Source organism: Podarcis erhardii (genome assembly GCF_964252035.2).
Source record: "Podarcis erhardii genome assembly, chromosome: 7".
NCBI lineage: Eukaryota > Metazoa > Chordata > Lepidosauria > Squamata > Lacertidae > Podarcis > Podarcis erhardii.
The window spans coordinates 69,676,677-69,692,461 of NC_138511.1; the positions used below are offsets into that span (position 1 = coordinate 69,676,677).

The 15,785-nt window shown below is 39.8% G+C and overlaps 1 protein-coding gene across 28 annotated transcripts in view; it reads left to right on the top strand.

The window, feature by feature from the left end:
- The window catches only part of EPB41 (erythrocyte membrane protein band 4.1), a 96,774-nt gene that overhangs the window by 49,404 nt on the left and 31,585 nt on the right, over positions 1-15,785 (top strand). For 9 of the 28 annotated variants that reach the window (XM_081868725.1, XM_081868724.1, XM_081868726.1 and 6 more), the window contains 6 exons: positions 2,243-2,368; positions 3,909-4,114; positions 7,392-7,448; positions 7,585-7,626; positions 8,363-8,425; positions 13,817-13,996. In XM_081868725.1, coding sequence (XP_081724851.1) covers positions 2,243-2,368; positions 3,909-4,114; positions 7,392-7,448; positions 7,585-7,626; positions 8,363-8,425; positions 13,817-13,996 — 674 coding nt within the window. Of the gene's footprint in view, positions 1-2,242; positions 2,369-3,908; positions 4,115-7,391; positions 7,449-7,584; positions 7,627-8,362; positions 8,426-13,816; positions 13,997-15,581; positions 15,633-15,785 lie in introns of all 28 variants that reach the window. The other 19 variants (XM_081868709.1, XM_081868720.1, XM_081868714.1 and 16 more) reach the window with 12 other exon arrangements.

The following is a 15,785-nucleotide window of genomic DNA, read 5'->3' on the forward strand; positions in this document are numbered from 1 at the left end:
CCTGGTCCCTCTAGGAGGCTTCGCTTTGGCTGCAGCAGGGATGGGGCTCTGGGATGGCATTTGAGCCCTAGCACCACCAATCTCCATTGGCTCTTCGCCTTCCTTCCCCATTGGTGAGGGGTGCGCACGGCTGAAATCCCTGTGCACAAAAGGGAGAGCTTTTGCTTGCGCGCGCGCTTGGGGCCCCCCCTCCTCGTGCCACGGACGTCCCTCATGTCGAATTCCTATAGCCAAAGCCCGTTGCACCACGTCTTCCAGGGTCTGGGGTCTGTCCCCCCTTGCGATCTCATCCTTGACGGAGGGGCTCAATCCCTCCCAAAAAAGATCCCTGACCGGTAGACTGTCCTTCGGCCAATCTAAGGCGGTGAGCAATGCAAAAAATTTAGAATGATATTGGCGTACAGTGGCTCTCCCCTGCCTCAGCCCGTGCATCTGCCGGCGCGCAATGTCCTTATCCACAGAGGATTGAAAACAAGCATCCATTGCCTTGATAAACGCATCTGCATTGCGACGGGCTGGTCCATCTTCGCGCCACAGATTGCGTAGCCAAGCCCTGGCCTCCCCATGCAGGTGCGAAACAATAAATCCCACTCTCTCCTCCTCATCTCTAAAATCATGACGGAGTAAATGCAGTGCATACACGACATCTGCCCTGAAGTTGGGATAGTCTTGCAAGTTGCCATTAAAATGCGAAACTAGGGCACCCCCCCTCCTTCCAAGCGCAATGCCCTCCGCTCTGGAGCCCGGGGTCCCCGCCTTGTCCGCATTTTCCCACCTTGCTTGCAAATCCTGGCACGCTTTCTCCAAGTCAGCATTCTTCTTCTGCGAAGCAATGACTGCCGTTGTGAGAGTGGTAATCTGATCCCGGAGTGCAGCCAGCTGTTCCTCAGCACTCATGGCTGCCCCGTTCGTGAGCTTCGCAAAAAAAATTTTTGCTTTCAGAGGGAGGGGGACTTTCTGTCACAGCCACCCAGGTGGGTCCCAGCTCACGAGAGACCTTACTCCGTTATAGTTTACTTACAGGAAAAGTTTATTGAAGATAATTGTTTCTTTCACAGTTCAGCATTGTGGCTGTACGTCTGTCACGTTAGACCGCCGAAGTCCCCCTCTGACTCCTCCCCTCCTCCACACCAACTTAATAGCCTGGCTCTAGACCACCTCTTCCTCTCCTTTCTTTTCCGCAGGGTCTTTCTGCCCCCCTGGGTTCTCTCTTTCCGGGATTCGCCTGAGGCTGAATCCTCTGCCGCCTCCTGCCCCCTCCTTCTGGCTTTGGGGCCGGGCTCCTCCTCTGAGTTTTCCCCACTTCCGCGCGCCTCTATGTTTGAACTTGGCGCGCGTACGTTGCTTTTGACCTTTCCTTCGTCCTCTATACTGCCCCCTGTTCCACTCTCTACCCTTTCCGGCTGAACACCTTGCTCCAACCCCCTCTCTCTGTTTTCTCCTGTTCCTCCTCCCTCCGAGAGGCTGACAACTCCACCCCCTTTACTCCGTTCCGGCTGAGACCCCTCTGACAGCGTCTGTGCTTCACTGGGCTTTCTCCCCTCCTTTCCTGACTTTCCACAGCTTCTCTCTTCTCCTGCTTTTCGCCTGATCATGCTAGCTCCCTTTTGGGAATCCTCTGACTCACTGCTTAGGCTCATAGATTCCCTTCGAATTCCGTCATCTTCTTCCTCGTCTCTCTCTCCCTCCTCCCACTCGCTTTCCGTCTCCTCTGCCATCTCCTCACTTCTCCCAGAAACCCTGACAGATACGCTTGAGAATTTTGAAAAAATAGTGACTGAGGAAGAGCTGAAGTTTGAAGTATTTAAAGTTCCTGTTCCAGAAACAAAATTAGTGGAATCATTAGAAAAACAGTCAGGTACAAGTGTGACAGCTTCTCATATGAGTGTGGTTTAACATTCCTTTCTGCTTTCTCCCCTGTTGAGAATATTAAGATCCTAAAGGCTAATATCAATAATATAAACCCCACATGATAGTCGCTGAACTAACCATACCATACACAAAAGTATGCAACCTTTCTAAATAAATCAATAGCAATTTTATGTTGTATCTGTCTTTGTATAGTGCATGATTTATTGAAACATATTACTGGAATCTTATTTTTAAAAGCTTAAGATAAGGAATAATAAATACTCTGTAAGGTTAGCATTCAGGCAAAGCAAGATTTGCCAGCAAATGTAGTCCTAGTAGTCTTTCCCTTTTATTCTTAACAGTTTTAAAACGAATGCATAACTTTTTTTAGCCATACATGTTCTTGAAAAGTTTGACATAAGCCTAATAAAAGAAGAGGAGAAGGAAGAAAAAACAATTGTGGTGCAGAATCTAGAACAAAAACCGCTATTACTTGAAACAGTTCAGGAGGAGTCAGGTATAACAGTGATAGCTTTTCACACTTGTGTGGCTAATATTTTCTCCTTTGTAGTTAATACACTCTCTCTTGCTTCTACCACCTAAGAATTCACTAGTGCTCACTGCAGTGACAAAAACTTACTAGTGGCATGGCACTCTCACAGAATGGTATGAGATTTCAAAGAAGCAACAGCTCTGTTGAGAACTGTTAAAGAAGAATTTAAATTACCATCATTCTTTAAGCACCAAATAGCATTGTGAAAGTTAGGGAACATCCATATATAGCAGTTTTGAAAAGGGCTGTATGTAGATTGAATGCCGTTCTAACCTTTGCAGAATGCATGCTCTGGGGTGTTTGTGTTTTGCGGGGCCCTTGACTTTACGTACTCTAGAGAAATTGCATGATCAGTGTAGGTAAGCATGAACTTCCAGTAGTAGCAGAGTAGGCCCACAGTGCGGAGGGAAAACACAAAAGGTTCCTGCCTTTTGGGGTCCGTAAAGAGCTTAATAGGCAGAGGAGGAAGTGCATGATCCTACAATCTGCTCACAATTTCTTGACCATACTTACAGTGCTTCTAGTTAATGCTAAAGAGTGCAAGACATAGATTGGTGTCCAAGATCATACTTTAACTTGAGTAGCTTAGTTTTTGATTATTAAGTATATTTAATTGATTAAACATGTACTTGGTATTTGAATTTAACCTTTGAAAATGTCTTTTGTGAAGGCAATGGCTCTTCTGGGGGAACATATACAATTGTGGGCTGATAAGAATTTCTCGGTGCTATTAATTAATACTAAATACATTTAATGTGTTTTGTGTTGGGAGCAGGAGGTGGTGCTGCACTTGCACATTCTCTTGCATCCTTAGCGGTTTTTCTTAGCGCCCTCTGACATTGTTATTGTGTGGTGCCCATCTGCACTTCAAACATGTCAGCAGCCCAATATCACGTAGGAAGAGTCCACAATGTGTCACCTCCTGATGCAAGCATTGACCCAGTTTCCAAGGAAGGTTTTGTAGAAAGGTGGTGTAGATTCTCCCATACAACCTAGGGCTTTTGATGCTATCCTCACAGCACAGGAAAGAACTGCAGTATTGCAAGTTACATCACAAGGGCCATTAGTATTGAGGCCTGTCCACCATTTTAAACAAACATGTTTATAGTCAACAAGTTCATATTTTCTTGGGTCTTGGGTTTTGAGTGTATTGGTATTAGGTAAACAGCAGTAATCTGGCTTTTGTTGTAACGTTGGTGATTATTCACACCACAATTAGCTGTTTTTATAAAAACAGCATTTGAAATGAAGTGCTTTTACAGTGTGGATTTGACTAGCATTTTAAGTGTGTGGCTCTTGAGTGATATCTAATTTTGGTTTCTTAACTTTTATTCAACACATGCTAAAAACAAACTTAGCCTTCCACATTAAACCAGTGCCAGCTGCTTTGCACTTCTTTCTTTTGCATTGCTGTGACTCCTTTCCTCCTGGTTTTTTCATTCTTTGGGGTCGGATTTTGGGGGTTTGCCTCACTCTCACTAAAACAAAATATATTTCTACTCAGCAGTAGCAGTGGTTACACCAGACCGAAGCCCACGGCCTACATCTGCACCAGCTATTGCTCAGAGCCATGTAACTGAACCAACTCCTCCAATTGTATCTGAAAGCAAGGAGCCAGTGGTCACTAAAGCTGAGAAGGAGAGAAAAGAGGTACAACACGAACAAACTCTGCCAGAGAAAACCAAAACAGAGCCTGCTGAAGGATCCCAGGTATGTTAGACTACCGCTGTTAAATTATATATTGTTTGCTTGTGTGTGAGGAAAATATAAAGTTGAAGGGTCCTTTATGTAGGAGTTCATCTCAGTCAGGGTCCGTCAAATACACCTTGTTGCCAAAAGCAGCCAGAAAAGGTGTCTCCTTGGCTCACCAGGAAAAGTGTGCCCTTATTTTCTCTTTGTTCTGTATTCTGGACGTAGGTTAGAGTTGGAATGGCAGATTACACTACTTGCCCAGCCCTCCTGTCCCTGCCTCTTGACACAGGAGAAAGCTCAAGCTGAACATTTGTCACAGTTGTCCTCAGTGGCCAAACAATTCCCACTGTGACTAATATGCCATATGAACCTTGTAACCAATACTTTCCAGTAGTCCTTTCTCTTTTCCTGCCTGACTATTCTGCCTAGGTAGGGGGATGACTGTACTTTCCAACTCTGCATACCTGCAGCTGGAGAGAGTTGCTCACCCTCTGGCTCTTCTGAGAACACAGAGTCTTTGGGTTCCTTCCAAAATGCCTGTGCTCTGTCAGAGGGGTCTACTCTGGTATTCACTGTGGCATTTGCAATCAGTTTGCACATGGCTTTATTGGTGTCCCAAGTGACTTTGTGAGTTGCTTGTTCTGTCATACTTGTTTTGATCTCAGTGCTGCATTTGAAAACAGTGAAACATATTTTACTCCCATTGAAATCTGTAGGAAGTAAGGAGAAAATTTTATTCTTAAGTCCCATATTGTGGCTGTACTCAGATGTCCTTTGGGCTTGGTAACAACACTGTTGTGATGAGAGGTACAATCTATTTTCTCCATGAAAAGTTCTGATTTTAACACTCTTGTTGCAAAGATATGCAACACTTTATACGAGTGTATAGGGACTTATTTGCTATTACAAATTATGGCCTGCTAGAAAGCAAAACCAAAATGTATGGCTTGATCATATGACTTGTAATGACATGGCTTGATTGCCTTTGCAATTCCACTAATTCTGGTCAGTGATCAGGCCTGTTCTTGAGCTGAGCTTGTGCATTTACTGCTGCTGAGGTTTGAACTCAGAATCTTTCAGCAGCTACAGAATGTCAGTTTATTTGCTTTCCCTGAATTAACAAGTTCTTTTTATGCTGACAACTAGACACAGGTTGATTGTCATTCTTTACATGATATTAAAAAAACCTCTCCATGATAGAAGCTTCTTAGGAGAGGACTACTTTAGCATTTTTCTGCTCATCTCTTACATATATTTGTGTCATGTACAGTAGAACATACACTTCGTTTGTTGGTGTGACTTCAATTAATGGCTGTGTGGTATAGTTCTTGTGTCCCTATAGTTGGGAGAAAGTGGAAAAGACAAATGAAATGAGCAGGGCTTTGTAGCATTAATTCTTAAGCCTTTTGGAAGAGGTTGGGTATTTTAAGCTTAAAGAATAATCAGGGGAGGGGAATAGGCAAGAGAGGTTTTTGGAAAAGGTGTGAAATTATTTTCTCAGCTTTGGAACTTGTGGGTCATTGAATGATTATGATTGCCAACAAGTTCAGGACACTACAATAGGACGCCCTACGATTTGCACTGCATAATTCATTGTCACCAGATACAATGATATCAGGGAATGGGTCTTTCCATTGATCATACTCTATTTGTGAGTTCTGTGGAGCATTTAGCTTCCCACTGATGAGTCAATTCCGGCAAGGCATTTTTATGACCCAACAGGAAATCTGAGAGCCAGTTCTCAGGGTCATTTTCATCTCCATTACAGCGCTTTCCAAGTGATTTGTATGGAGATGGTCACATAAGAACCAGAATCTCCATTGATATACATTTTCAGCTATTGCAATACCAGCTGAGAAGGCATTTTCAGTGGATCCAGAATTGACAGCATGAACCAGTTCTGTATTTGTGTGTATATCCAGAAATAGGAGTAATTCAGATAAAGTCAATAAGTTTACAGATAGGAATTAGTGGAGTTGATAGGACCACCACACAATGTACATTTATTTCAATCATTGTATCCCAAAGGATCATGTAGCTAGATTTTCACATAGTAGGGTTTTAGTCTTCTTTCCTCCACCCAAAAGAGCATATCCGTGTACATATATCATGCTTCACTGCAAACCAGACTTAAAATTTGGGAGAGTTTCACAGTTGGTTTATGGTGCAGCACATGAGTCCACTTTCAGATTGTGCACACAAAAACTTTAATACTAAAAATATCCAGTGGGGCTTGCATGGAGCCTCTCCAAAAGTGCCCTCGAAATGTCTATTAGTATATAACTTTTAAAATTAGATTGTTCCTTAAATATGTGAGAAGAGTTACTTCCTTACGTATATTACTCTTAAACTGGGGATCAAAAGAACTAGACAACTACTTAGTTATTTGTGATTATATTGATGTTTATTATATGATTATGTGCATGTTGTTTTGAGTTCGATTGCTTTGTGGTATTTATTCACAGCTCTTACGAAACAGCATACAAATAAAATAAATAGTTCCACGTGCTCAAGGAACTTGAAGCAGGCCATGTGGCAAGCTGTTTAGGGTGGGGGGAGAGTTTAGGCAGTATGTTGTGATATTCTTTCCAGTCTTCAAAGGGAGAATAAGTGAAAAAACACACTGGATGTGTGCAAGCATTTAGGCATGTTTAAAGAAAATTTTGGGATCTTTGGTATTGATTCTCAGTAGTGGCGCCCGCCCCGTGGAACGCCCTCCCATCAGATGTCTGACTTTTTGAAGGCATCTGAAGGCAGCCCTGTTTAGGAACGGTTTTAATGTTTGATGTTTTGTCACTTTTTATATATATTCTGTTGGGAGCCGTGCAGAGTGACTGGGGAAACCCAGCCAGATGGGTGGGGTATACATAATTATTTATTATTATTATTATTATTATTATTATTATTATTATTATTATTAGCAGCATCATAAGCATTATTAAAATGTATTAACCCTTAATTTTGATCAGAGAGTGGATAGGAAAATTGAAACTAGAACTTGTTCCAAAATTGTTTTCTTACTGTATTTTATTTCTCTCTATATATTTTATTTCTGAAAAATATCTATAAAAACATTATAAAATGTTAAATTCAAAGTAAGTTATGGTGAACTAACAAATTGTCACTGTAAAGGTATGGTGTCACTTATTTCTGTAACTCTTTAAAATCTGCATGTTACTTAATGCATGCTTACAAATGTTTCAAAAACGAATAGCTGTTTTTGAAACAAACCTGTTTCCAACATCCTACTAACAAAGCAAAAAAATGTTTTTGCCACTTTATTTTTTTAATGTAGGTGGGGAAAGTGCATATCGAAGTGTCAGTACCCACCACAAATGGTGACCAAAATCAGGTTTGTCTGGTTAGGTTGCTTGTATTCTTTATTTTATTTTTTATTTTTAAGGCTGAAAGATGAAAGTTCCAAAATAAATAAATGAACAATTTTTTCCTCCCTCTCCCCATTTTTTATATAATCTATCACAAAACAGCAGCGTGCAGGAAAAGAGGAAGAACCAATAAGAATGAGGAAGGTTAGCTGTTTCTTCACTTTCATCAAAGCAAAATTACCATCTCATTCATGCATATTTAAAAAGACAGTGTCCTGGTTGCTTCATGTGCCTTTTAAAAAATCAGTAGTTGTTAATTTATATTAACAGTCTTCTCTGTCCAGATGATTTGGACTAGATTTTACACGTTGCAGATAACAACTTAATTCTTGGCTCCTTATAAAAATCTAGTCATTCATCCATGAGAACTGTGAAAAGTCAGCATTTAAGGAAGTGAAAAATGCTTGACTGCAGAAGTAATATAAGAAGGAACAGATTAAAATATTTCAGATTGCATACATATATTTAAGTACATCATTTATTAATATTAATAAATACTGATTTTAACCCAGCAGGACATTCTGATGTCCCATGCAGCTGTATTCCTCAAAATGTATTGCCTTCCACAGAAAGTACGTCATCATTTCTTTACTGAGAGAATGCTCACAACACAAATAGGCCAGCGAAGCCCTAGGGACTGTTTTTTTAAAGGGAACTCATTACATTTCCCCATGATTCACGAGCAAAACTTTCATTTCCCTCAGATTCTTCACATGATCTTGTGGCTCCATACTCTACACCCCATTGGCATATCACAGCTCTCCGAACGTTAATTTAACCTTTTTCGTTTTCCGATTTGCAAATTCCTGCAACAACAACCTTTTAATTTTTTTTGTGCTTTTTTTTTTGTTTGTTCCCCCCCTTTCTTTCACTTTCACAGAAAAGATCAAAGAGACTAGATGGTGAAAACATTTATATAAGACATAGCAATTTAATGTTGGAGGTTTGTATGAATTTGAAGCTTCTTTCGGTTGCGTTTGCCTGGACCCTCTGCATTCTTTGCTGAACTCTTTTTCCTCCTCTGCTGCTACATTTGTTTTGTTTTTGTTTTGCATGCTGTTGCATGAAGACGTTGAAATAGGCTTTTGCATGCAATAAACATGACACTATACAGCCATTTTTCCTACCTGTTTAGATTTTTCTTCTTGAATTTACCTGAAAAATATGTGATTGGGATAGTTTTTCACTTGAGTGTTTTCTAAAAGCTCGACGACTTGATTACATGGCTGTCTACAAAAAGTCAAGGGCTACGAGGAACCAAGCAAGTAGCCAGGTTTTCCGAGTTGCATTTTGTGATGCCATTATATTTCCAGTAAGCCCATTACCAACTTGAGAATAGATAATTAATAGGGTTCTGACAGAACACTAAATTTGTGCCCTGATCTTTCTTCAGTGCCTTTTCCTTTAAGATACGATGCATGGGTGACTAACTTGTGTCCACCAGATATTGTTGGACTACAACTCCCATCATCCCTGGGGTTCATGGGAGTTGAGGGTTCAGTAACATCAGAAGGGCAATACTCCCCCTCCTGGTGTATAGAGGGACAGTTGTTGGTTATAGTAGAAGAATTGCTACAAATTAGGAAATACCAGTAGGGTAATATTTTCATTGGGATTAATGAAGCCATTATAAAGCAGTAGATAAATATTTAAGATCCTCATAACTCTTTAGGCACTAAACAAAATAAAAGAAGGGTAGTGGTGGAGGAATCTGCTTGGTAGAAAAGCCCACTCTGTAAGTAGGCAGAGGTGTTGCCTAGATTTCCAGTGTGAATCTGATTGAGGATAGTAGCCTTACTCCCAAGAAACTACGTATAGGATTGCAGCCTTAAATTAGGGCAGACTATGCATGCTATATGCAAAATGTGGTCTAAGGTTCTACCAAAGAGACCATCAATTGATGCTTTTCCTTTTGAAAGAACAAAAGTAAACAGTTACTCAGATTTGGCTCTAGCACTAACTGGAACTCAGGGTACCTTGTAAGGAAGAGTACAAGAAACGTATTAGCAGAACTAGATATATAATTTCATATCCTGCATAAGGGAAAGTTATAAGGGTTTGTCAGTAGAAGCCAAATTGAGTAGTAATACCTAGTGATTGGAGAGTATGCTTGTCTTCCATCCCACCCAAAGTTGCAAATGGCCATCTTCCTCTAGTTTGAGGATTTCTGTCCTGGACAGCTGACTTCAAAGCTACCTGCAATTTATGTTTATTTTAGTACCAAGGACTGTTTCCCCAGCAAACTAAGCTCTGCCATCTTTGTGATTTGCAATATATCTAGTAGAATTACTAGGGAACCATGGTCACAATCCACCAAGCAGTTCTGCTGCACCATTTTCATTCTTTTCAGTTCACTGAGCTACACTGAGGCTAGGTGTACTCCATTTATTTTGTGTACTTTAGTTTCTGCTGGGGCATTTGTATGCTCTTACATTTTTTTTATGTAAAAGGACAGTACTGCTTTAAAAAACTAGTGACAGTGGCAGGAGATCAAGCCCAAGGAGCATTCCGAATGCATAATTGCTGGATGATCATTGGAAAGTACCTTGTTCCAAGTCAAACAATTGGTTTACCTAACTTAGTTGTCCTATGCTAACGGGTAATGCCTCTCTAGGTTTCAGAGATAAGTTTTTCCCAGCCGTATCTGGAGATGACAGGGACTGAACCTGGAACCTTTTCCTGAAGAACATGTACTCTACCACCAAATTAGTACTAATATGATTCTTGGGAGATATATTCCATCTCCCCCAAATTAACAAATCATTCAGTAGCATTTAAAAGCACTGATATTATAGTAGTTTATGTCTTAATTCTGCAAATAATTTTAAAACCTGGAAATAGAATATCATCACATAAGCTTTTTCTCTGAATGCATGTTTTAAAAAGTGTAGACAGCTGCTTTCACACAGCAGAGTGGGGCTATTTTCCTCACATAGGCCATTTGCTATATTTCAACTAATTTAACTTTTTTTGTATTTCTTGTTATTCTAGAACCACTAAATTTTATGTTGCTTTGACTACACAGTATAGATCATGGCTACCTTGCCTTCAAATTAATACCAATTAAATTTGTATCCCACAGATCTTGGAAGTGTTGAACATTCCAATCATATATTACTGATATTTGGAGATGTGTGGCTTCTTAATACTGACTCCATTCTTATGTGCTATGTGTTTTTATCCACGTTTACAGAAATAGCAGCTAATAGGAGTTTCGTAAACAGTGTCACTTCTTTTAAAATGCACTAACTACTTTTTGAAGTTTAATTTAGTGATTTACAGCTTTTGGGTTTGATTGCTACAGTGCAGAACTTTTGGACATCAGTAAAATGGTCTGTAATCCAGTCAAGAAGAGTTCTTCTGGCAAGAGGTGGTGAAAATTTCACCCATGACATTTTAGTCTGTCCTTTATCTGATAGTTTAATCTATTACCTCCTTCCAGTTGAGGTTTTATAACTTCTTGCACATGTCTCTTTCCAGTACTGTTACCTTCCCGTAGCCATATAAGGCTCTGTATGATCCAGTGCCTACTACCAACTCCCATTCACATGCCTGGTCTGACTCTTAACTGTTTTGTTGCAGGTGTTCACTGGTAATCAAATAAAAAACAAAAACTCCTCTAATTATAACCTTGATTGTGGTTATTTTTTTCTTTTTGACTTTGTGTATCGGACAAGCAAGTTCAGTTCCATCTGATTGTGTTTAGGAAAGAAGAGTGATCCACTGAAGCACCTGAGTGTTTGTCTTATCTTATCAGACCACAGGGATGATCACAGCAACATTTAAAAGAAGCACACAAGACCTAGTTAAACACCTTACGATCTGCCGTTCTCCAGTTTTCAATTTGTGCAGCTTGTCTTAGATTTAAATCACCATATGATCCTTTGAAGCAGTGGCACACTTGATAATGAAAAACTCCCTTTTTGCTCTTTCAGGTGGCATGATCTTGCAATGAAGCCCTGGCAGCCATGGTCCTTCTCAGAGCAGAACCATTGAAATCATAGGGCATGACTTAACTAATTAATTAATTGTATAGGCTTTTGGGGGAGGAGGTAGATCTTGGATTATACAAAACTGCCTCAGAAAATATAAAATCTGGCCATTTAAAATATTTTGGAATAAAAACAACCAAGTTTTGTGACACTTTAAAGATGAATATTGAATATATTAAACTTCAATTACCCTTTGCAGCAAAAACAACAGACTAAAATGGCCACCTTTCTATAAATATTTCTGGAGTAAAAAACAGCTTTATGACTGGAGCTCTTAACATGTAAGAGCAGGGATGGGGAATCTGTTCCCCTTCAGATTTTGCCTGCCTTGTCAATGATCTGGGAAGATGACGACTCTCCTGCTGGAGAGTCACAGATTTACTGTCACTGTTAGATTCCATTAGTATTGGGTAACCCTCCTTAACGATGAGGCCCTGTTTATGTTAACTGAAACGTCATGCTGTATTCAATGGGACTTACTCCCAGGAAACCATGGGTAGGATTGCAGCCCGAATCTTGTTGACATCTTCTTACTCAGTGGTTTAGCCTAATTGTGTCCCAGATTGTTCAAGGGTCCACCCTGGTTGGTGTCCATTAAATTTTCCCAGTATTTTATGTTTAAGAATTCATAGAATCATAGTTTTGTAGAGTTGGAAGGGATCACAAGGGTCATCGAGTCCAACTCCCCTCCAAATAAAGGAATATTTTTCCCAACATGGGGCTCAAACCCATGACCCCGATATTAAGAATCTCATGCTTTACCAGCTGAGCTATTCCAGGTCTTTGAAAAAGCTGGGAACCTTTAAGTATTGAATACTAGATCACTGGCACAAATTGAATTTAATGGATATTGCTATTAAGTAGAAATATGTCTATTTTTATGAGCCATTTTACATGGTATAGCCTTCCTTCTGGTTGGATCACTTCAGGGGTCTTATGACCCAGCCTTGGAAATTTTTCCTGAAACAAGAGGAGCTTGAGGAGTCCCAACAGTTCCCAAAGCAAAAATACAGTCTAAAGGACAACAACACAAAATACAGTGGTACCTTGGTTTACGAACTTAATCCGTTCCGGAAGTCCGTTCTTAAACCAAGGCGTGCTTTCCCATATCAGCGGGGGACTCAATTTACAAATGGAACACACTCTACAGGAAGCGAAACATGTTCTTACTCCAAGGCAAAGTTCAGAAACCAAAACACCTACTTCCGGGTTTGCAGCGTTCTTAATCCAAGTTGTTCATAAACTAAGCTGTTCTTAAACCAAGGTACCACTGTTATTTGAATTAGTTTACTCCGAATAGAACTTAGTTGGATACAGCCCTAATGATTCAGACTTTTCTTGGGGCAGTCTGAATTCTCTTCTATATTAATAAGTGGCTTGGATGGCTGTTACGCTATCTGGAAAGTTCTCATATGTGATTACAACAGAGGGCAAATCTAGAAGCCATAATAGAAAGTGTTCAGAGTGCAAGCCAGAACACTCTCAAGTTCTTGAATTCTTTCAGCCCTTAACTTGCAAGGAGGAACTAGGCCAGTCATATGTCCTACACCAGGTTACAAGGGCTCAGTTCATCTTTCAGAGCAAAATGCTTCCTGCACATGGAAAATTGCCACATATACTGCCCCGTCTTTCCCTCCCCTTCTAAGTATGATAAATCAAATCAATCACACTACTGTGGAAAGTGCAAGGGGGAAGTAACAGAATTTTCTGAATTTAGGTTTGCCAGTCACTTAATTGATTTTTGTATAACCTCTGGCACCCTTCCCAAACTATCTTTTCTTGCATTGCTTAAACCAATGTATGCTAATGCTTTGTGAAGCTCAGTAGTACAGTATAGAAACAGATACTAGAGCCAGCTTCTTACAGCGCAATCCTATATATGTCTACACAGAAGTAAATCCCATTGATTTCAATGGGACTTACTCCCAGGTAAGTTGGTAACAGGATTGCAGCCTTAAAGAAGCTAACATTATTTATCCTGCATTGGGGATTTATAGTTACTTTTATTTAAAAGTAATTTAACATTGCGGGGGTGTGGAGAGACAGTGTTCAATTAATAGTTCTGAGTTTATTTGTTAATCTAGGTAAGAAGATTTCAAACTGAAAACTACTTAAATGATTCACTGGGGGACACCTATAACTCATTATAAAATTATATCCTTTTATTTTTGAGGAAAGAAGAAAAAGTGATATTCCCAATGTGTGTTTAGTTCAGATTGTGAGTAGAGCTAATGGAGACTGAGCCGCCTAGTGTAGTGAATTTGATATTGTGAAGGTGGTAAATGCATGTTTAATAAATTTTTCGCTGGTTTGTTTTTTGGCTTCTTTTTCTTAAATGATAGGATCTAGATAAACCTCAAGAGGGGATAAAGAAGCATCATGCTAGCATTAGCGAACTGAAGAAGAACTTTATGGAATCTGTCCCTGAGCCACGGCCAAGTGAATGGGACAAGCGCCTCTCAACTCATTCTCCCTTCAGGACCCTTAACATCAATGGACAGATCCCCACAGGAGTAGAAGGAGTGAGTACTTTACATAGCATGGAACTGGTGATTTGCTTGGCTTTGCTCTTAACAAAACCAGCTTTTTGTTCTCCAGGGAAGTACAATGCAGGGTGGGGAGGTGGGTGGAATAAACCAAAGGCAATGCAACAATATTTATATTTTTGTTACTGATTCCTGTTCTGTATATTGAGTGAGAATTGTTTTCATATCTTAGCTGACAGTTTTTTGTCATAGCTTTCAAACCACTTTGCCTGAAGTAATTCTTTTTCAAATCTTGTGAGACTACTGCTGAAGTCAAGGGGTTGAAAAGTCATACTGTGACAACATAAGGTCTTTTTCGTTATAACACATTTAGTGAGCAAGACCCATGTATAGATGTATGTCTCAGTCTTTTACTTTCATAAAAGGGTAACTGTTGGGCTCTCTGAATAATAATCAGCTAGTGGTTCTGTGTTAACTTAGAAAAAAAAGTGGTAGTTGAATTTGTTTTTGACATTACTACCAACCTTTGCAGTAAAACTGTAGTTTCAGTGGCTTGGATCCAAAGATGTTCTTCCATGTGCAGAAAGTGACTTTCACTTGCAAAAGGACTTGCTTTGTGCTTCACGCTATTATGTTACGTGAAAAAAAGTCTTTCTAAATTCAGCAACATTCTTCTTCTTGTACAAGAATGTATGCAGTTTCTTGCACAAACAGAAGCAGAATGAGAACCGCTATAGAACCTGCTCATTGTGGACCCCCATGCAAGCATTGTGGAACAGCAGCTATGTTCCTTCAGCTCCTGGTTCTTTGGATCCAACCCAGTAACCTGAATGCAATGTTACGTAGCACTGGCTTAGATTAAATGTTTAGTTCAGTTTGAACAAATACTTCTAATTTAATATTCAAGGCACCTGGCATTTTAAATATTGAGTAAACTTAGAATGTCCAGAAATTACAGTTTGGTATTTGTTTAATGAGGAGATGAGAGGGTATTTTTCAGCTGATTACAATTACGTTTACATTGAAAGATAAAAATATGAATGGATTGATCCTTGTTGATGATAGTGAAACAGCACACAAAACTTTAAATGTTTGGCTGGGAGTTCTGATTAAAGCAAAGTTTATGCAAGATGTTGTTGAAGTAGACGTTGTAAGTATTGCTTTTGTAAGAGCTGGATATGTGCAAATTGAATTGTTGATACATTCCCTCCTACAACAGTGGTTATTGTGACTTGAGGGCAATGTTTGAGAATGCTTATTCATTTCCCAAGTTTGTCTTCCATGAACTGTGCAAATGATCATAGAATTGTAGAGTTGGAAGTAACTCCAAGGGCCATCAAGTAAAACCTCCTGCAATTCTAGAATATGCAGATGGCCCATATAGGGATCGAACATTAGACTGGTGGACTTTTCAAGAATTGTAATTAACAATTGTAATAAGAGTCACCTGCAGACAACTACATCTTGTCTGTAGATGTCTTATGTGGAAGGAAGGCTACCTTTTTATTGTTGCAGTAATCTTAGTAATCTGTACAGTGGGGCTGTGATATTATTATTATTACTATTATTATTATTCTACATCACAAAACAACTGAACTTTCCATACTTTGTGCATGTCCAGGTCAAGCAAGCCACATTTCAGTCCTATGAGAGACAGGTTGGTGGGCCAGAGGTAAAGCTGCTGTTTTGATATGTGCTTCTGAAGCAGACTTTTGCTGTTGTAATGGCACTGAGCAAAACCAAAACCCTCAACAGCAGCTGCTGAGTGGCATTTTCTTTTGGCTGCCTTTTTAAATAGTTTCATCTCTCACAGCCTCCTATTCTA